Genomic DNA, 22,016 nt, shown 5'->3' on the forward strand with positions numbered 1-22,016 from the left:
AGCAGCTGAGAGGAGTGGACCCTCCTTCTTGTGAGAGAGACCAGGTGTAGCAGTCACCATGGGCTTTGCCATCTGTGTGTGTGTGCTATCCGCACTGATGCTGATGATGGGTAAGGCCTTCTGAACCTGGCTCAGACAGATTCCTCCATACACACACCAGATGTAACATTAAATTTCACAGCTTTGTGCCATTCTACTGGTGCTAACATTACATGCTCTTTTTCATAAACAGGTGAACTGTCAGCAGCACAAGGTAGGCAACAAATTCAGAATTCAGCTTTGGACAGGATATCTTGACTCTGATATCTGAATCCAGCTTTGCATTTTTCTCTAAATATATGTGCATACATGTATAGCTACTTATCTGATACAATCATCTTAAGACTAAAATCATTAGTACAATGTGTAAGTGAACACGTGAGCGGTCTTGTGATGAGTCTACACAAATAGTGTTATTCTGAAAACTAGAAAGTATGAAGTAAGATGAAAGTATAAGATGCAATACTAGTGCAATAATAGTATAAGATGCAGTAATAGTTTTATGCAATAAAAAAAAAATCAAATCATGTAATGACCACAGCTGTGTGTCAGAAAATATTACATTTCAGGTGGTTACCGACGTCAAGCTAATCTGTGGCATGTTTGAAACCCAATAGCCCAATGAAACAGAATCAGTTTGAGCTCTAATCCAAAAGAAGAATGAAGAAAAGGAATGCATTTCTATGTGTAGCCCGTCCCAATGTATTAATATCATGGCTGAAAATGTTTTTTAAATCAATGTATAAACCTTAGCAAACAGACGGGGAATTATGGTACTTCTAAGAATTTGATTCTTATTCTAAGAGATAATAGTCTAAATGGGGGAGATAAGCCTCACTTGTTTAGAGAGAGAAAACAAACTATTGCTCCTGTGCTCTGCTTTCCCCCACTGATAGTGTGCAAACTCTACTAGCATTACAGGGGTAAATAAAATTGATCCCTTCCTGCTAATCCACTCACATATAATAAGCATGAAAGATTCTTTCAAGATTAGCATGTATAGTGAGGTTATCACAGTCCAAATAGTAACTTGCACAGATGGGTTAACTCTTTGTTGTGTGTTTTCTTTTTGTGTTTGCCTCCTTTGTTCTCTGAGAACAAACACAAAGAGGAGGAATGCCAACCTGTTGGCACAAATCCAGACTTTACTCTCATCTCCTTCCACCAAGCATGACTAGATTTGGGACAGAAGCATGACTGATAACATGCCTGAAGCAATGCAGACTAAACATGAAGCATGATCCTTTTAAGATTTAATTTTGCAAGAACAATTTTTTGCCTCAGTATTTTCCCTCTCCTCCTCCTCTACGTAAAGGCATCCAACATAACTTCAGTATTTTTGGCTCCCCCTAGAGTCGCAAAATATTTGTATTTTACCTCCATTCATTGTAAATACTTTTCACGGCTTGAGTCCTTCCCCCTGTACATGCTGCAAGTGCTCTTTGGAGTGCCATCTCCAAAGAGCTATTTCTACTAACCAGGTAATGTTTCAAGATTCTCGCGTGATGTATTAGGCTCAATGAGACCTGAAGTTGCAAGGCTGGTTTTCCATCTGAGACCCACTAACCAGCTATGCTCTATGGCTATGTTAGGTGGACAATTCCCCAATTGCAGGTTTGTTTGCCATCAAATTGGCTGTGAAGCTGTTATATTAAAGTAAAAAAAAACAGTCATAGTGCTGCTTTAATGGAACAACTTGCATCTTTGGACAATAACTTCTGAAGTTAAACAAAGATTGAACAAATTGAAAAAAAAACCTGCATCAACAATTAAAAAAAAAACCCTGAGTAATGGACCTCAGTACGTACATGTGGGGTAGAAGAAAATAATTAAAGGAAATAGTATGTTTCTCTATCATTTAGGTCAAAACGTTTACAACATACTGTATCTACACAAATATACACCAACAATTTCTCCCTTTGTCAATCATTTCTTCCTTTTAAACTAACTAAACGGACACAAATCTCAACCTTATTTTAATATAGACATGTAAGTTGTAAGATAAACCTGGGTAATATTTTGACAAGAATGCATTAGGCTTAGCCTGGGAATACCCATATGAACTTTCGGCAAATTTGGGATTTGCTCTGCATGTCATATCTGGCCAAGAGGCCATTGAAGCCTGTTTCAAACGTCCCCAAAACAAGGGCACGCAAATACAATCGCTAATCCAGCATGGACATGTTTCCTTCGGAATTGAGTAAACAATTGCATGTAAAAACCCTCATTTACAAGATTGCTACACTTTTGGAATGATTTGGTAAGAGTTTAATGTACCCATTTAAGTTCAATTTCACTGCTAGTTACGCCCCTGCTAGAAGTCGTAAGTCAATGAACCTTTTCCAGACCCACTCCCAGTTGTACAGTTGTGAAGGTCCTTGCGTTCCCAGGCTACATTAGGCTCAAAAGGCCTTGCAGTTTTAAAAGATAAAACTGATCTAAGAACATTTATCTCAGCTTCCCAGGGTGCATCAAACACTCATCCATGATCTGGGAGCAGATCCAGCGTGCCAAAAGGGAGCAAAGCGATATCCATGTGGTGTGGCTTGACAAATGCTTATGGTTCAGTGCCACATAAGCTCATTGACTTTACGATGTATTTTTTTTACGTTCCATTGTGTGTCACCAACATCCTTGCTAAGTACTTTAGCAATTTCCACATGTGCTTTGCCCTAGAAAGCTTCACGACAGGGTGGCAACAACTGGAAGTTGCCATCGCCATGGGTTGCTCGATTTCCCCCATACTTTTTGTGGCTGAATTCAAAATCATCCTCAGTGGAGGAGTTCATATGTCATGACAGTGTCATATGTTCATGACAGTGTCATGTCACTCTTATGTCGATACTGTCAAGTAAAGTGTGACACATTTCCTCCCGCAATTTCTTCGCTTTCCATCGCAATATTTTAGAAAAGTTCCTGGAGGGACTGAAAAGGATTGACAGCAGCCAACTCCCTGGGAAACTCAAGCAGTGGTGCTACCAATTCACACTTTTACAGCAAGTGATGTGGCCACTGAAGGTGTGTGAAATCCCATGGATCTGGGCCAGCAGGCTAGACGGCACTACCAACACCTACATCAGGAAGTGGTTAGGCCTCCCTCACTGCTTCTCAGATGTAGGTCTCTTTGGCAAAAACACTCTTCAGCTCCCACTGAAGTCCGTATGCACAGGGCACAAGCTGGAGAAGGCTCGTCTGGTCGTCAAGCTGAAGGGATCCAGGGACCAGGCTGTAGGAGCATAGAAGTGGATGTTCGAACGGGGCACAAGTGGAAGGCCCAGGCAGAGGTGAACCAAGCTATTAGCAGGCTGCAGCATAAGGAGGTCATGGGAAGACTGCAGAAGGCCGGGCTGGGTTCGGCTTGGCAGAACAAGTCATGTTCTGGTCCAAAGCCACGAGGAAGGAGAGGAAGACCATGATCGTGGACAAAGTGTCACGGGTGGAGCAGGAACACTACCTCACCAAGGCCGTGTCCCAGGGCAAACAGGAGGACACCATCCACAGGACCATAAGCTGGAGGGACATCTGGCAAACCCCATAGGCACGGCTCAGCTTCCTGGTTAGGGTAGCGTATGATACCCTTCTCAGCCCGCAAAAACTGTCGCAGTGGTTTGGGGGTGAAGAAAAGTGTCCCCTGTGCATCAAAACCAATGCAGGCCTCCAGCAAAGCCTGTCGTCCTGTGGAGTGGCACTGGCACAGGGGCACTTGAGACGGCGGCACAACCAGGTCCTGCGGAAGCTGGCAGAGCTCCTGGAGAAACGCATTGACTCTCTGTGTGCTTGTTCTGCTATGTTTTTCCAGTGTGAGGTTGGGTCTTTGTCTTACCCCTCAGTTTCAAGTAAAGTTCGTGGAAATTCTTGGTTTTAAGGGGTAGATAGCCCTTCCCCTTAGACCTATTCCTCAATCCAAAACCCTCCAAATCCGCCTGACCACTTTTCTTTTAAATGAGCATTTAAATTCAGGCTCCTATAGGTTTTTGCCTATAAATCGATATTTCAGACCAGGAAGATAGTGGTATTTAGTGGGTTTTGTATTTGTGCTATGTGTGGAGAGCATCCACTCTCCATCTTTGCCTGGTTGGCATTTAGGCTTTTGCATCTGAACCCTTCATATGTTCATGCCCCCAGAGTGTAGTGCTGTAGCTGTCTGGTTGCTTTAGCTGTTGGCTGCAGCAACTCGAGTTAGGTAAAACAGATTGTTCTTGTTTATTTTCTGTACTAAGAGTACTTGTGACCTCAAAAAACAGAGATCTGTTATTTCCACAAACCCAGGCATTTTGGATTAAATCCAATGACATGCTCACTGATAAAAAGCCTTTTCTTTAGAATTCTATTTCTGTCGTGTTTAGGCTTGCCTACATCTCTGCTTTTATATACACAGTTGGTTCTCCATAGCAGCATATTAACAGCGTTTCTCTTTCTCCTCTCCTACATCTTTTCTTGGCTCTCTGCTTACCTGCCAAAGCAGCACTGGTTGATAGCTGGAAAGCAAATATGTAGGCTATGTAGTCACGCTGGTCGGAGTGTTTAGTTTCCCTACGGGTTAAAGTTTAAAGCATTTAAAGCAACTTTAAATGTAGACTAACCGAGAGGCTTCTCCTCTGGGTCTTGGAAAATACATTTCATAATCCATTGGGATTGAAGGAGCAAACAACCAGTTAATGATCTAACTGAAGTACCCACCGTTAGCATAGCTTAGCATACCATACCACTTGGGGGTGCAAATTCTCACTATATTTTTCTTAAAGCTATATATCTCTGGAGTATAAAATGGTATGATAGCAAGTTGGATCTTGTAGCTTTATGGCTGTACAGAAATTCAAAGTTGACCATTGTTTTAAAAAAAGGAAATTCCACCTAGTGGCTTTTTTGTTAAACCACTCATAAGAGTCCAGAAAATATTCCAAACTTCATTTGAGTGCTTTTGTCACTTTTGGGAGATAGCTCACCACAGTGAGCAATGCTAAGCTATGCTAACAGTGGGTGCTTCTGACTGAGTTACTGCACGCCCAGAGACAAGAAAGGAATATATCATCTTATCTAACTCTGGGGGAGATGGTGAATAAGCTAATTTCCCAAAATGTTGGCGTGTTGATTAAATGCATGTAGATGTTATTACTTTAATTTCCCTGAAAATTCCTGAAGTTTAGGGAGGATTGTCCTCCTTTTCCTCAATGGACGAGCCTCTTCTCATGTCATAAACAACTGTAACATCTCCAACAGGTAGTGCAGAAACATCTCCAGAGCCAACATCAACAACAACTGAAGAGACAACTGTCTCTGTGTCAACATCAGCACAGCGGCTGCTTTTAGAAGAAGAGGAAGGTATGTGGCTGGGGTGGGGGAGTGGGTGGGTGTACAGAATGTGCAGAAATAAAAGGGCCTGGAATTGGTGAGTATTCAAGTCATATGTTTTTATCTTGAAGTTTATGAATTTAATGATTTCCAGATTCCACTCTGATGCATAAGTAGCTACCAGTCTGCCAAAGTTCACGTGCAAGAGCAATTAAAAATGTAAAACTGATAATTACATGATTCCATTGCCCGCAACAGGGTGATTATTAATATACCATTTTTTATTATCTCAGGGGAGGCTATTTCTATATTAACTCCTATCCTGTAAAGACGCATCCCATCACCCCCTGTCTCTGTTACAGATAGTTAGTGATGGGCAAGCTACTTGATATGTGTAATGAGCTAAGCTACCTAAGCTACCTTTACTCTACAATAAATTCAGCTTCACTACACAGAATCTACCACCCATAAAAATGTAGCAAGCTAAGTTACAAACTGTCAAAAGTAGCTTGATAGGCTACATTAGTAGCTACTTTCAGTTAATCAAACTGCATGTCAAGTCAATGCAATTTTAGTGATCAACACAACTGTCAGTCAGATAAAGGCTAAAATATGATTTATTCATTGAACAATAGCCCAATATACAAAAAATAAATACAAATCAGAACACATTTTTAGTTACGCTAGAATGCCTTTTGAAATTGTAAATAAAATAAATAAAGTAAGTAAATAAATAAATAAAATAAGTAAATAAATATAGCAATGAGCCTGAATAGGACAAAAAGATGAGTTTAGTTTACAAATTAACATTATTAATTGTATTTTCTTAAGAACTGTTATTTAACTGTTGTTTAAACTAACAATAGCCCAATACAGACATAACACATGTGAATCAGAGCAAATTAACTGCTATATTTCAGCAAGAATGCCCTCTGAAATTGTAAATAAAATAAATACAGTAAGTAAATAAAAAAACATGACATGAGTTTACAAATGAACATGACATGAGTTTACAAATTAACTTTGCAAAGAATTGCCTCTGTTTAGAAAAACAATCGTGACTACCACTACCATCATACAGCCTTATTATCCATCATTAAGTCACAGAGATTGATGAAAAGGGCAATAGCTCCAAACAGTAAAGTGAAAATAAAAATCTTCTAAATAAGAGCTGGTGTGAGTGTGTGTATGCATGTGTGTGGGGTGTTTGTTTACACGACACGAGAAGCTTCTCAAAATTAGCATCAGAAAGGTGGTTTCTCTTAGGAGAGAAAATGCCTAAACTAAGTCTAACTAACTAAGAGTCTTTCAGAGGCAGCACTTGAAGGAACTCCTGTGTTGTATTTGAGAAACAGCAGGCTTTGGAATGCACTGACGAGTTTGGTTTCAGAGCAATGCAACCTCTCCACCTCATTCTGAACTGTTGTCAATTTCAGAGATGGGAAGTACCCTGTTACTTCATCACCATTATCACTTGGGTCTTCATGCTCTGTCTCCATGTGATCTGGAGCATGAGTTTGTAACCGGTTCACTTCCGCTTTTAGGTTTGACACAACATGTGTCTCCTTTTCAGAAGGGATGTAGGTCAGCCTGAACATTGGATGAGCTGCAGAGGCTATGAGCAACCTGTGATCTTCAAAAATATATTCAAACCTCTTTTTAACCCCATCGATGATGGCATTTACCAGCGGGTTACAGTGATGTAGGTGGATCCCATGCTTCATCTGCTCCATCTTTTCAAGGAGAATTGAGATAGTTGGCACCAACACTCCTGTGTAGGCCATTTTGTCAGACTGTAGGACATCAAAGGCCTTGGCTATGATTTTGCATGGGGGACGTGTAATTCTGATAGCTGGTACCCCGAGAGGCTAGAAAAGGTATATTTTCATCAGCAGTAGCCTACAGGACGTCTCTCGCGTTTGCAACAGCTCGCAACCTAACATATCTTAGTATCAATCTTCCACTAGCTAGCTAGCTAGCATTAACGTCAGTGGTTTTTGCACTGTGATTTGCACGGCTACTCGCCACAAATGCTTGTCACCTTGTATGTATTCTAAAGTTTGGAATACACCCCTCCATAGCTCCAAGTCCCTTTTGATAGCTTCTGGAGGAAAATAAATCCTCTTATCGATCAAAACGTCCTCAAAGCCGGCTTTCACGAAGCTGCGAAGGCACCCATTGTGTTTTTATGTTTCCTTCCCTATTACGCTTCTGTAATTGAAGTCAATGCCAGCCCATAGAACCGTCTGGTAAAAAGTAGTTGGCACACTAATTAGGCATAGTGCCATGATTAATTTCACCAAGTTTTATACCGGCACCTTGAGCGCTCTAGCTCCACCAACAGGCCAAAGTTGGACGCGCATTCACGCACGTAACTTTTGACCCGTTTCTCCGATTGTCAAAAATGAGGTATTGTTAGAATCCTTGGACCAAGCCGAGTTCAACGCAACGTCATTTTCCGCAATGATGGAATTTCCGCCATTTTGGATTTCATCAAAAAAACACTAAAAAGTCTTCACAGGTCACAAATTTTGTCCGATCGACACCAAACCTGACACACATGATCTTCAGACCAGGCTTTTGCACAATTCAGAATTGAATTGAGAATGACTCCTAAATTCCAATTCAATTCTTGAATTTGAATTTAATTTGAATTAAGGTCAAAAACAGGATGTAGAATTACAATTCGAATTTGAATTGAAATTCAATGAAATTCGAAGAAATTCATATACATAATTTAAGGGTAGTGTTTAACAATGAAGCCTCACAGTATATCAGATATGATTGCATTAAACACACAACTTGTAACTTAAAACAGTAACAAATTATATTTCCACACTGTAAAACATAATAGTTTCACTTACTTAAAATGTTCTAGTAAGTAGAATTCAGGTTTTGTCTTTTGTTGAGATTACTTGCATAAAATGAGTGTTACAGGTACGTAGTTTTGAGGTAGAAAAGTAAACAATCAAGTAAACTATACTTGAATTGCTGAAGTTTGTGCTACACTGTAAAATTAGTTTATAATCTTACTTAACCTGTTAGTTTTGAAAAGCATGCAAACTGATTGTCCTTGCAATTCCCATTCCAGATTTGTTTGTAATGTCAATTTGTGCAAACAAATGCTCACTTAGTGTAGCCTAGTGCACTTACAGTACACATAATTATTTACTATTTCAACTAACTTGGTCATTACAATTACAAGTAAAGTATACTGTATGTTTATTAAACACAACAGGTGTATTGAAGTTGTGCTAAATAATGTCACAGTTCAGCTAACTGATATGACAAAAATGCATTCCCAGAATACCACAGACCCGGCCTACATATTGTTAAAGGGATCACATATTAATCTTTACTGAAATTCAATCTTAAGTTACAATAACAAAGTGACAGTGACACTAAAGGCTATGTTGTTGTGTAATTGATATGTGATTTATATTGATACATCACCCCATCAATGACTATCCAAAACAGACCAAACCTGTGAGTAGAACTAGTGCTGACAGTTATAGACAGACATAGATCTGTAGCTGGAAACCATACATACAGGTACCCTGTCTCTGCTAAGTTACTGAGGCTAAATGTGAGCCATTTTTATGAGTGTTCTCGTTGCAATCTTATGTTGCTACTAGAAATGGTGGTGTTAGTGGCTGTCCATTAAATGGCACTCTCCTCTCTGGTCAGAATATTAATATCAACCCCAATGCCTTCACAACATCATGGATACACTGAACTGCAGAAATCAGGCCTTTGAATGCAGCGGTAAAACAAAGTCCTGACTCACTGTGGACATCAAAGATTAGGGGGTTCCCTGAACCGCTGGACAAACCCAGGTGTGTGCCACGTATTGGTGGTACATAGTGAGGTCTCCCATTCATTGTGCAGTACTTTCAGAGTGTAGTAATACAAAATATGAATGTAACATGTTGCTGATGTTCTACCCACAGCAATAGAGTGTTTTGGATAGTCATCTACTTGATGGTGCGATGCATCCACATAAATTACACACCAACAGTATATATAACTGTTAGTGTGACTGTCATTCCATTGTAATTGTAAGATTGAATTTCAGTAAGGATTAATATGTGATATCTTTACAAATATGTGGTCCAGGGCAGTGGCATTCTGGAAATGCATTGTGGGAAATGTAACATCAGTTAGCACACCTTGTGTTTAATACACATTACTTTTACTTGTAATGACCAAGTTAGGTTAAATAGGAATTCTCCTTAGTGTAAGTGTATCTATCATAACCTAAAACTTAGTACATGGACTCAGGACCCCATCAGGAGGACTCTCAAAAAATGTGGTGACCTTTGACCTCTAGAGGGCGCTGCAATTAGCAAAAATGCATTTTGGCCTGTAGCTATTGATGTGTTTGGAATTAAAATGTACTAGTGGTGTCTGGTAATACTGTTGGAGGTCCTTAGGCCGACCCAGGCCAACTTGTGATGTCATCGTAATTGATTCGGCCGCCATATTGGATTTAATCAAAAACATCAAAAAGTTTTCACAACTCACAAATTTCATCTGATCTTCACCAACATTGGCACAGACCATCTTCAGAGCATAACCTATCAATTTATTGCTTTCTAGAACAATTGACAAAAGCATTTGCCCGTAACAGTATAGTATACTTATATACTTACTTATATATATATATATATATATATATATATATATTGCGATTTTTCTCACCAATATTGCGATTGTGATGCGATATGCGATTATTTTTAAGCTCTTTATCTTCTGTCTTATTCAACATAGACAAGCAATATATTATTCTATAGTATGACCAACACAAAATTAGATAAGTTAAACATAAACTGTTTCCTGGAGCCCAGGCCTATGTTACGATGGCATTAGGTCATTGAATAAGATTGATGAATGAAATAGTTTTTATTTAACTATTTTAATCACATTAGTAGACCTATATTTGTTGAACTTTCAGCCTTGTAAACATTTAATGATTCTGATTCGTTTCTATTGTGTTTCTATTTCATGTAGATATGACCTTCTTTCGTTAGTTAACACATAGGTCTACATGTAGTGGCACTGACAACGGCACACACACAGACCCGCTCCTCTCCTCTGTAGGCTACTTGCACGAATCGGAACAAACTACTGTAGATTGTTGTAAAGCAAAATAAATGCGCCGAAAAGACTGTTCGCCGGTGTTAACTAAAGGTTAGCATCATCAACACTGCAGCGCTAATACGCATGCATGCAAATTATCTAGTTTGTTCATATCACAACAAAGCCAATCGCGGAGACAAAACTCTTTAAACAGGCAAAGTTATCAGCAGTTAGCAGCATGTATGTAGCCTAGAACCTTAGCTGATAAGCTAATGTTAGAACAGCTGGGTTTTGGTGGTTAGCTGTGTCAACTACTTGGCGGATAACATTATGCATCAATCTGTGAGATGAAATGTTTGTGCCGCCAACCCCTTGGATATCGCAAATGCCCCCACTGTCACTGTACTCCAGTAAACAAAGTCCCCAGTGCACAGGTGGAATGGCTGCTGTGCAGCCTAAACAGTCGTGGAGTTTTAATCGTCAGCTGGACAAGTGAACGGGTTACCAGCCAGAGTAGCAGCACAGGGAATTATGAACTAGAACCAGGGACATGGCAGGTTCGAGCAAAAAGGTAATGAAGAGGTTTATTTTTAACCAAAGTAGCTCTACTGATCAGACCTTTCTTGACACTGTTAGCTGGATCTCTTGTTTACGTTTTTTGCTTCTTCAGTGGTCGATTGAGAAGAGTCGGTATTACCGGGCAAGCGCCAAGTATAAATGCGTTTTTGGTGATGTCACATATTACAAATCGCAGCCTTTGCGGTTTGAAAATCGTGTTTCATCATATCGCGATATTATCGCAAATGCAATAAATCATTCAGCCCTAATATATATATATATACTGTAACAGCCAATCGAAATTGGTGGCGAAGCTGCCAAACAGGAAGTGAGCTCATATCTCAGCAACCTTTCCACATATCGAAACCATCATTGGTACATGGACTTGAGACCACATCCTGAGGACGCACAATAAATAAAGTGACCGATGATCACAAGGGGCGCTATAATTCGCAACACTTTCTTGTATCGACACCAAATTTGGTACATGGACTTGGGACACTATCCTGAGGACACAAAAAAAACCTTTCGACTTTCGACCACTAGGGGGGCGCTAAAGTTACAGGAAATTAGCTAATATTTCAGCAAGGCTTTCAGATATTGGAAGGAAACTTGGTTCATGGACTCGGGACCACATCCTAAGGACGCACAATAAATGTAGTCACCGTTGACCACAAGGGGCGCTATAATTAGCAACACTTTCTCGTATCAACACCAAACTTGGTACGTAGACTCGGGACCACATCCTGAGGACACACAATCAATTTAGTCACCGTTGACCACAAGGGGCGCTATAAGTAGCCACACTTTCTCGTATCGACACCAGACTTGGTACGTAGACTCGGGACCAAATCCTGAGGACACACAATCAATTTAGTCACCGTTGACCACAAGGGGTGCTATAATTAGCAACACTTTCTCGTATCGACACCAAACTTGGTACGTGGACTTGTGACCACATCCTGAGGACGCACAGTACATTTAGTAATGTTTGACCACTAGGGCGGCGCTAGAGGAACAGGAAGTGCTGACGCATGTCAGTTGCAGTGCAGTGCAGTTGAGAGACCCTGGGCAATGGGCAAGTGGTGCAGTAGAGACCTTTAGGCAATTGGCAGGCGGAGCAGTAGAGACCTTGGCAATGTCAAATTTATCTGCCATCTCGGCAGCTCAAGTATCTGCATCTGCTTGGCCCCCTCATTGCTGCTTAGCAGCTATATTTCTTCTTAAGTTTTATTCATATTATTATTCTCGGGTCCCTAATTTTCCGTAAGCTCCTGCCCCTAGACCTTTTGAGATATCGCCACTGGTCCAACTCTGGAAGGTCCGGTCAGTACCGGTGTAAGTTGCTAGAGAAGATGGCGTCACTGACCCTTGTCATTTTTACGCCATATTGGATTTTATTGAAAGCTTGGCAATGTCAAAGGCTAAGGAGGCTAAGGAGGACTACAGAAGGAAGATGGAACAGAAGCTGCAAGATAACAACATGAAAGAGGTGTGACTGTATGAAATCTATCACTAGCCTTAAGAAGAGCAGCAGCTCTGTGGAGGGAGACCTGGACAGGGCAAACCAGCTGAACCACTTTTACAACAGGTTCGATTGCCCATCCCCCAGCCCCCACCCCACCTCATTACCAGTGCAACACTCACCCCCACCATCACTGGATATTGCACCCCTCCCCCACATGGCGACCACGAACAACGAGGTGACAACGACCTCAGTCAACAGCCATCAGACACACAGACCCCCAGATGCTTCCCCTCCCTCCCCCTCCATCATCACTGCTGATCAGGCTATCGCACCTCTCCCCCACATGGTGACCACGAGTAGTGCGGCAACAATGGCTTCAGCCAACGGCCATCAGTCTCTAGCCACATGACAACCCTCTCAGAAGTACCCCTCCTCCTCCGCACCCTCCACTCCCCTCATCCCCCCCATCATTACAGCTGATCAAGTAAGTTATCTTTTAAAAAAACTTCATCCTCGGAAGGCAGCCGGGCCTGACAGACTGTGTCCAAGGCTGCTCAAGGCCTGTGCTGCTGAACTGGGGGAGCCACTGAAGCACATCTTCAACTGGAGTCTACGTCTCGGATAAGTTCCAACATTGTGGAAGACATCATGTCTCACCCCCATCCCCAAGAAACAACACCCCAGTGAGCTTAATGACTTCAGGCCTGTCGCTCTAACATCACATGTGATGAAAACAATGGAGCGACTGGTCTTAGGTATGCTCAGACCCAGGTACGCCATGCACTAGACCCGTAACAGTTTGCATACCAGGAGAAAGTGGGCATGGACATGGACGATGCCATCACTTATCTTTTACACAGGACACATTCTCACCTAGACAAGGGAAAAAGTGCTCTGAGAATCATGTTCTTTGATTTCTCAAGTGCCAACACTGATGCACTCTACAAGAAAGGACAGAGCAGGCTGTACTTCCTGAGGAGGCTGCGGTCCTTCAATGTGTGCAGCAAGCTCCTCAGGATGTTCTACCAGTCTGTTGTGGCTAGCGCCCTCTTCTATGCAGTGGTATGCTGGGGAGGAAGCACAAAGAAGAAGGATGCTGCTTAATTTGACAGGCTGGTAAGGAAGGCTGGCTCTGTAGTGGGAGCTGAACTGGAGTGCATCACTTCAATATCTGACAAAAGGACCCTAAACAAACTGATCAATATCTTGGACAATGAATGCCATCCACTCTACAGCACTATCAAAAAGCAAAAGAGCTTGATCAGCTGGAGACTTCGCTCACTGCCATGCACAACTGAAAGGCTACTACTACTACTACTACTACTACTACTACACTACTGCTTTACTACTGTTTTACTACTACTGTTTTACTAATGTACACAGCCTAATGTTTTTCACTACTGTTTTACTGCTACACTGTTTTTCATGCTATATTAGCACACATGATCAATGGCTGCGGTCAGGCTTCTGCTACAATACTGAATGAATGAATGGCTATAACCCTATTACCTCAACCTGTTCTTGCACTGAAATAGTTTTTTACTCTACCTTGTCTACATTATACTTTACTCTCCTATTTGTCCATATTATTTATGTTGGTCTCTAGACCTTACTCTTGCACTGTTGCAGTGTTGGACTAATGTTGGACTACTTTTTGCACCTTCACCATGACACTCACTCTCTTGAGCACCTTGCCATGCACACATAACTAAAGGACTATGGTTGGACTACTTTTTGCACCTTCACCATGACACTCTCCTCCCTTTAGCACCTTACCAGTCCGGCCCTGTCACTACAAGCGTCTTATGCTTGATCACCCTCAAGCACATTGGACTTTCTTAATTTAATTTATATAGTGTATTTAGTATTTTGTTTTGTTAGTTTTCTTATCTTTCTTATCTTGTACTGTCTTTATTGTACAGTGGAGTTTAGTTATATGTTAATACTTATACTTATGTTTACCATTTCTGCTATAAGTGCATGTTGTGTGTGATGTCTGTATGCTACTGAGACCCTTGAATTTCCCCATGGGGATCAATAAAGTATCTATCTATCTATCTATCTATCTATCTATCTAAAGCGAACTTAACTTTCACAGGTCACAAATTTTGTCCGATCTTCACAAAACTTGACATACATGATCCCCAGACCAAGCCTCACAAAACTTAACAGAGGGATTTTTGATTTTCGGCGCTTTGCCCAGCCAAACGAAAGCCAATAGAAAAACAGGAATAGGGTCACCAAACAGGAACACTATCGAGACTCCAATGTGAGAATGAACAATGAATTTGGTGCCCTTTGATCCCTAGGGGGTGCTCTAATTAGCCAAGACATTTGGGCATTACGTTGATGCACGTTACTTTTAACCTGTAGGCCTGATTTTAAAAATGAGGTACTGTTAGAATCCTTGGATCAAGCCTAGTTCAACACATCCTATGACGTCAATTTTCCAGGGTATTGGATTTACCACCATATTGGATTTTAGCGAAAGCGAAACTAAAGTTTCATAGGTCACAAATTTTGTCCGATCTTCACAAAACTTGACGTACATTATTTTCAGACCATGTGTCACAAAAGTTAAAAAGAAAGATTTTTTTGCCTGTCACAGTGAAAAGAAATCGCCGGCATAGCCGCCAAACCGGAAGTAGGGTCATATCTCAGGAATGTTTTCACGTATTGAAACCAAATTTGGTATATGGACTCAAGACCTCTTCCTGAGGACGCAGAATACATTTGGTGTTTTTGACCATTATGGGGGTGCTATAATCACAGAAAGTAGGCTCATATCTCAGCAATGCTTTCACATATAGAAACTAAACTTGGTACATGGACTCAGGACCCCATCCTGAGGAAGCACAATACAATTGGTGTCTTTTGGCCACTAGGGGGGCACTGTAATCACAGGAAGTATGCTCATATCTTAGTAATGCTTTCACGTATAGACACCAAACTGGGTATATTTACTTGGGACCCCATGCTGAGGACACACAATACATTTGGTGACCTTCAACCACTAGGGGGGCGCTAGAGTTACAGGAAGTTAGCTCATATCTCAGCGACACTTTCATTTATCAAAACAAAACTTGGTACAGGGACTCAGGACTCCATTGTGAGGGCACACATATAATTTGGTGCCCTTTGAGCTAGGCGTCGCTGCAACTAGCAAAAATGTGTTCTGGCGTTTGGATGTACCGTAAAACTTAATATAATAGCCCGGGCTTTTATTTTCCCAAATTGCTGAACTGCACCGGCTAGTATTTGAGACAGCCGTCTATGAGACAGGTCTTTAATTCCCTTCACACAAAACTTTTCCTCTGCAAAGATGGGAAATATTATCAAATTAATTATTTCAAACATACTGAATGCCTATCCATATTGCTAGGCTATCTGATGATAGGTTTCAATTACGGATCATTCATTTAGTGTTGAGTGTTAGAGATAATGATCCAAATAGCGTGGAAAGCCTGGACAAATGAAACCGATTTTAATCAAACGTAATTTACAAAGAGATCGTACCACACTGATAGTTAATATTTTGTCACTATCAACCTAAATCTGTCCTCTGTGAAATACAGTTTCAGCCCTGACCAAAACCATTCAGGAATTCTTTAGCAAGTGGGACGTGTGTAATGTTTCATTCTCTCTCCTGGTCGGAATGAATGAAACAGCGAGGGACGAATGAAACATACAGTTTATCACGGATTTTGTTTGCCAGATTTGACAACAGCTTACATTTCGAATCATAGCCTACTCCTTTCTCTTTGTCGTCATGGTGGTATTGAAAGAAACACATTTAGAAAAAAGAAGAATGTTCCTGAACCCTTTTGTTTTGCTGCCAGCATAAAAACTACTAGGCTTACCATCGGCCTATCCTTGTCATGACAAGATAAAATATTGTGTCTAATGCGCAAAATATGAAACAAAATGGTGAACCGCACCTGAGCAAGCACACTTTGCAGTTCCTTGGAAGTGTATTCTAGTTATATTTTGAGCATTGTCAGTGGTATAGAATAGCATTTGTTTTTTGATGTGCTAGCAGCCCCCTCAGCTTTCACTGTAAGCCCATTCAGTGATAATGCAAAAAATAAAAATGGTCTTGCTCAAAACTCCCCAAATAAACATAATTTTTGCTCTCAGTCAAATGTTTGAACTTATTGACTACTGTAAAATATACCCTAGGTTGTTTGTACTCAGGAGTTACACTTTAACACACTGGCAGCCAAATTTGCTTCCTTTTAAGCTGTCCCAGACTTACAGTAGGTGCTACTTTTAGGTCTAATATGCTCCGTGAATTACTTCTAGTGAAAAGAAATAGGAGTCCTAAAGTTAGGAGTGACACGCCCATTATTTTTAGGAGTTGCTCCTAAATTCGCCAGTTAGGAGCTACTTTTAGCCTTAAAATTCTTTGTGAACACGGCCCCTGTTCAATAGTGTACTTTTACACTGAGTGCACATCTACAGTTTTGTACTTCCCCCTTTACTACATAGATAGATAGATAGATACTTTATTGATCCCCAAGGGGAAATTCAAGGTTTCCATTCACTCCCCATTTCTAAAACCTATCGAATTATTATTTCCAGTGTGCCAATGAAAAGTATATGGCCACCAACCATATGCCTGCAAAGATATTGAGGTAGGGTCAATTCAAGGCTGGATATGAAACACAAGGTGATATTTTCACCATTTCTTTTCAGTGCCTATACTATTTTGCACGCTAAAATCTGATTCATCAGGTAAACACAATAAAGAATGGGAACGTAATTAACGTAACGTAACGTAATTCCTCTGTATGTCCTGTTGGTGACCTCAGTGTTAAGACGCTCTTAGCCGGTAACGAGAACTCTGGAGCACTTGTAGATCTACGAGTGTTTTCACAACGTTTTTAAGCTACAATGGTTTCGGAAAACAGTCGGCAAAGAGGGACTTTACGACGCTCTTAGGCTTAAGATGCTTTCGGGAAACTGGGCCCTGCCCTATCCTCTCCAATTACGTTATATTTTGTACAATTATTTTTCGTTGAGCTATTTTTGGTTTCATTTTTATTTTGTTTACAGTACAGTAACAGTACTGTATTGATTATATATGAAGAGTTTGGTTCCGAAACGCCATATCCACCACTATGAATTTTCATAAATATTTTTTTTTACATTTTACATTTTGATTTTTTAAGTTATTTCAGTATAACTGTAATTGGGTATTGTTATTTGATTTATCTTTACTCAATCAAAACAACACAACTGCAATTCTATTGCACATTTTTCTGATGTCATCCTATGGTCAAATTGAATTCAAATTTCAAGTGGTCTCTTAATTTCCAGGGGCCGTATTCATAAAGAATTTTAAGGCTGAAAATAGCTCCTAACTGGCGAATTTAGGAGCAACTCCTAAAAATAATGGGCGTGTCACTCCTAACTTTAGGACTCCTAATTTTTTTCACTGAAAGTACTTCACAAAGCATTTTAGACCTAAAAGTAGCACCTAAGTCTGGGACAGCTTAAAAGAAGTCGAGAGGACTCCTAACTCAATAAGACTTATTCACAAACAATCCTAAGCCACTTTTTGTGGCATTTCATGTCGCAATGTTTTAAAATGCACATGTGGCTACAGCTCTCAATCACGAGGGCATAATTGTGCATTGTAACTAAGGGATGCAATAACGCCACCAACAACAAACAAAACCATTCATTGTCAACATGTAAACTAAATGTAACGTTGTAAATGTAACAATGTAAATTGTTTCTCCTATTCACAAACGTAGGCTACGTGTCTTCATACAGATTAATAACATGTTGCAAAGATATTGCATCAATCCAGTGTATTTCCTTATTTCATTACTTTGTCTTACTCTTTATTCCTGTAGGCTATTTATTTCATAATCTTCCATCCTTCGCGGTAGCCTTTTGTAGCACACCAGCAAAGACCTGTAACCTGTCAATCATCGTCGTAGGGTTTTTTTTTTGGTATAATTCCCGCAATATAATAATCAGCCAATGAAAGTGGTCACTTCGATCAAGCTCGTGCATGAGTAATGACGTCAACCTTAGCAACGAAGACTCACTCTTAGTTTAGAAGTCGTCATTTTTCCTTACTAAGAGTAGGTCTGAGAGGCTTTGTGAATAACTTTTAGGAGAAAACTCCTAGCTAAAATCTTTTAGTGTGATTTAGGATTAGTCCTAGTGGCAAGATAAAAGGCTTTGTGAATACGGCCCCAGAGCTGTATATTCAGTAATCAATATATTATATATAATTTTATGTTGCAATCATAAAAAACAAACTATAAACTGTTACTGGACCATTTCTATTCTTCACAAAAGACTGTCGGAGAACATTACAATACAGAGATCGCAGTGTTTTGTATAAAGCACATCAGTGTGTTGCTGCTGATTTGAAAGAGTAACTTGAATGGTGCATGTGTGTATCATTTTGTTTGTTTGAAAGAATTACATTTTTAGAAAGGACAAGTTGTTTATCTTCAAGTGCTGTCTTATTTGGCTTGATTTGACATAATGAGCCAAATTCTGCAAAAACTGTGTAACCAATAGGCAAAGACTAAAAATCAAACGATAATTGCAAAAGCCATTTTCAACTCCTTACACATTTTCAACTCCTTACACATAATTTCAAAGCTTTTTTACAGTCTTTTTACACACAAATCTAACTACACAAAATGCAAGATGCCAGCAAAATGAAACACAGCGTTCAAAAATGTTAAAAACATATCTCAAAAGCAAGCATTTGCCTCACATTATAAAATGTTTTGTCATGATATGACATTTTGGATACATCATGTACACACTGTTGCTCAACTCCTAAAGTCCAGAGTTATTTTTGGGGGGACGGGGGCAGAGAGGAGAGGTGGGAGAGGGGGTAAGAGGTTGATAGAATTCAGTTTCCTGACAGCCTGGTGGATATAGCTGTTTGCTAGTCTGGTGGAGCGAGCACTGAGGCTTCTATATCTCCTCCCAGAGGGCAGGAGGCTGAAAAGACTTTTCGGGTGGATGGGGAGTGGGGCCCCAATGATCTTTCCAGCTGTGTTCACTATGTGCTGCAGGGCTTTTCTGTTGTAGTCAGTGTAGCTCACCCCACACAGCGAAGCAGCTGGTGACGATGCTCTCAATGGTGCCCTTGTAGAAAGTGCCCATGATGGGTGAGGGGGCTCTTGCTCGCTTGAGTTTGCGGAGGAAGTAGAGGCGCCGCTATGTTTCTTCGCCAGTGATGCAGTGTGGTCCAGGAGATCCTCACTGATGTGCTCCCCCAGGAATTTGGTGCTGCTCACTCTTAGTGTTAATTTCGTCAGACTAAGACGAGACGATGACGAGACTGCACTACTGTCCTGAAAGACTGACAAAGACTATATTAACATGCATTATTATTGACGAAAAAAGATGAGACTAAAATGTTTTGCATGAAATAAAAACTAAGATAAAATCTCTCTTCATTTTCGTCTACAAAATGAGAAGACAGAATATCTAGCAGCTGTTATGTTTTTAAAATATTCCGAATGATATTCCGAATGTCAGCTTTCCTGTAGGCTAGTCTACGTGCTGTTGCTACAACCCTGTGGCTGCAACACGAACTACATGGAACAAGAACACCGGAGATTTCTGCCAGAGTTAGCAAGCTAACTACCTAAGCTTTATGCCACAACGCTACATACCCAGTTGAAGCTTCTCTCTTACATATACAAAGTAACATCCTCCAGAATGTCCATACGAAAATGTTCAGCAAGTAATGTCAACTATTTAAAAGTGTGTTGGTTAAATGTATATAGATGTTATTACTTTAATTTCCCTGAAAAGTTTAGGGAGGATTGTCCTCTTTTTCCTCAATGGACAAGCCTACTCTCATATTATCAACAACTGCAACATCTATCCATAACATTTATCCATAAACATCTCCATCAGGTAGTACAGAAACATCTCCAGAGCCAACAACAGCATTTGACCCTTGTCACCACTACACTGTGCTGGATAATGCAACGAGGGCTGCTAACAACACATTTAATCCCTACAACTACAACTACAACTACAACCAGATGGATGCTGCCCTCAGCTGGCAAGGCTGGTATCGCATGTATTACCAGGGAACTGATGCCCATATGCCAGAGTACTGCGTGAGAGCGCAACGCTGTGGAAATTATGTTCCTTTGTGGCTAAATGGAACCCATCCTCAAGTGGGGAAGGTATTGTGACACGACAGGTCTGTGGGCACTGGAAGTGGAGCTATAACAATAAAGAGGACTGCTGCGAATATGCCAACCCACCTGTTCGAATTAAAGCTTGCCCTGGAAATTACTATGTGTATGAATTTATGCAACCATACTACTACTTTGTGACCTACTGCACAGGTGAGTGAGGAACCTTTCACTAGTTGTTAACCCTTGAGATAGTCTGTTTATTGCAGTGCTTCGTCATTCATGTCCATGTTCAACTTTGATCTTTTCCAGACGTTGGTGATATTGATTTTAACAGGTTAGCCCCACACCCACCATTAGTACCAACCCCCCAACCCATCACTGGCACGACAGCAAGTTTCCCTGCAGGTAAGTCACATTAAGTAAACAGACAATGTAAAGCTGGCTTCTTCAGCAATGTTCTGACTTGTGTAGTATTGTTTCAAAAATCAAATAACTTATTTCCACAAAACAACATAGGAGTGGGGCCATCATTTCTATATTTATCTATAGTCTACTACAGAGCCGGACAGTAATGGAGTACATTTACTTGAGTACAGTACTTGAGTACAATTTTGAGGGATCTGTACTTTACTCGAGTATAATTTTTGGGGAGTACTCATGACTTTACTCAAGTACATTTGAGAGGCAAATATTGTAACTCTTTACTCCACTACATTTCTATCCATAACCGTGAGTACCCGTTAGTTCTTCTAAAAAAAAGGAAAAAAGAAAAATCTCGGAAACCCTCAATTTGTTGTTTCCCTCTCAAACGTGATTGGATTGTGCAGGCGCCACTGATTGGGACAGCCTATCAGCAATCACCAGCTTTCCGCCAAAGTCAATTCCATGGTCAGATTTAGATAAGAGACGAAACCATGGACGAAACAATGGATGAAGACGCAGCAGGTCCATCCCGGGAATGTGCCAACCTGTGTCCCCACCTCGCCAGACTATTTCAATTTTCTGAACAAGTTAATGATAGTTTTCGCTTCAAGTGTTTCAATTACAAAATAGTATTTTGTATTTGAAATACGTATTTTATATACATGTATTAGAAATACTGCCCATCCCTGGCAACATGGTAAAAAGATAAAAATGACTTGATTTTACTTGATTTTACTTTCAATTCCTTTTACATTCTCCAAGGTATTAACATTAACATTTTTCATAACTCCATGTAGGACGTTTCTGTACATAAATGTAAGCACTGTGGCAGTAGTAATGCAATATTTAAAAAATGTAGGCTACTCTTGTACTCTTGATACTCAAGTACTTTTAAAAACAAGTACTTTTACTTAAGTAGACATCTGACTGTTGTACTTTTACTTGTACTTGAGTAAAATTTAGCAAAGGGTATCTGTACTTTTACTCAAGTAATGAAGCTGTGTACTCTGTCCGCCTCT

At 40.4% G+C, this 22,016-nt stretch overlaps 2 protein-coding genes across 2 annotated transcripts in view; both read left to right on the forward strand.

Moving 5' to 3' along the window:
- Positions 1–20,654, forward strand: LOC125296695 (pancreatic secretory granule membrane major glycoprotein GP2-like). Its single transcript, XM_048246740.1, has 4 exons — positions 1–110; positions 233–253; positions 5,260–5,361; positions 20,342–20,654. Exons 1-4 carry the CDS (start codon positions 59–61, stop codon positions 20,626–20,628), a joined length of 462 nt encoding a protein of 153 aa, XP_048102697.1. The 5' UTR covers positions 1–58; the 3' UTR covers positions 20,629–20,654.
- Positions 20,654–22,016, forward strand: part of LOC125295910 (sushi, nidogen and EGF-like domain-containing protein 1) — a 14,291-nt gene continuing 12,928 nt past the window's right edge. The window contains exons 1-2 of the mRNA XM_048245496.1: positions 20,654–20,784; positions 20,884–20,979. Of these exons, the coding sequence (XP_048101453.1) occupies positions 20,748–20,784; positions 20,884–20,979 (133 nt within the window). The 5' untranslated portion in view covers positions 20,654–20,747. The remainder of the gene's footprint in view (positions 20,785–20,883; positions 20,980–22,016) is intronic.

The sequence above is a fragment of the Alosa alosa genome, chromosome 6, assembly GCF_017589495.1.
Source record: "Alosa alosa isolate M-15738 ecotype Scorff River chromosome 6, AALO_Geno_1.1, whole genome shotgun sequence".
NCBI lineage: Eukaryota > Metazoa > Chordata > Actinopteri > Clupeiformes > Clupeidae > Alosa > Alosa alosa.

Bases quoted from the DNA above. Each gene is read 5' to 3' on its own strand.
- LOC125296695 (XM_048246740.1), top strand. From the start codon at position 59: ATGGGCTTTGCCATCTGTGTGTGTGTGCTATCCGCACTGATGCTGATG. The intron at 111-232 runs GTAAGGCCTTCT...TTTCATAAACAG, and splicing joins CGCACTGATGCTGATGATGG to GTGAACTGTCAGCAGCACAA. The intron at 5,362-20,341 runs GTATGTGGCTGG...CATCTCCATCAG, and splicing joins GCTTTTAGAAGAAGAGGAAG to GTAGTACAGAAACATCTCCA.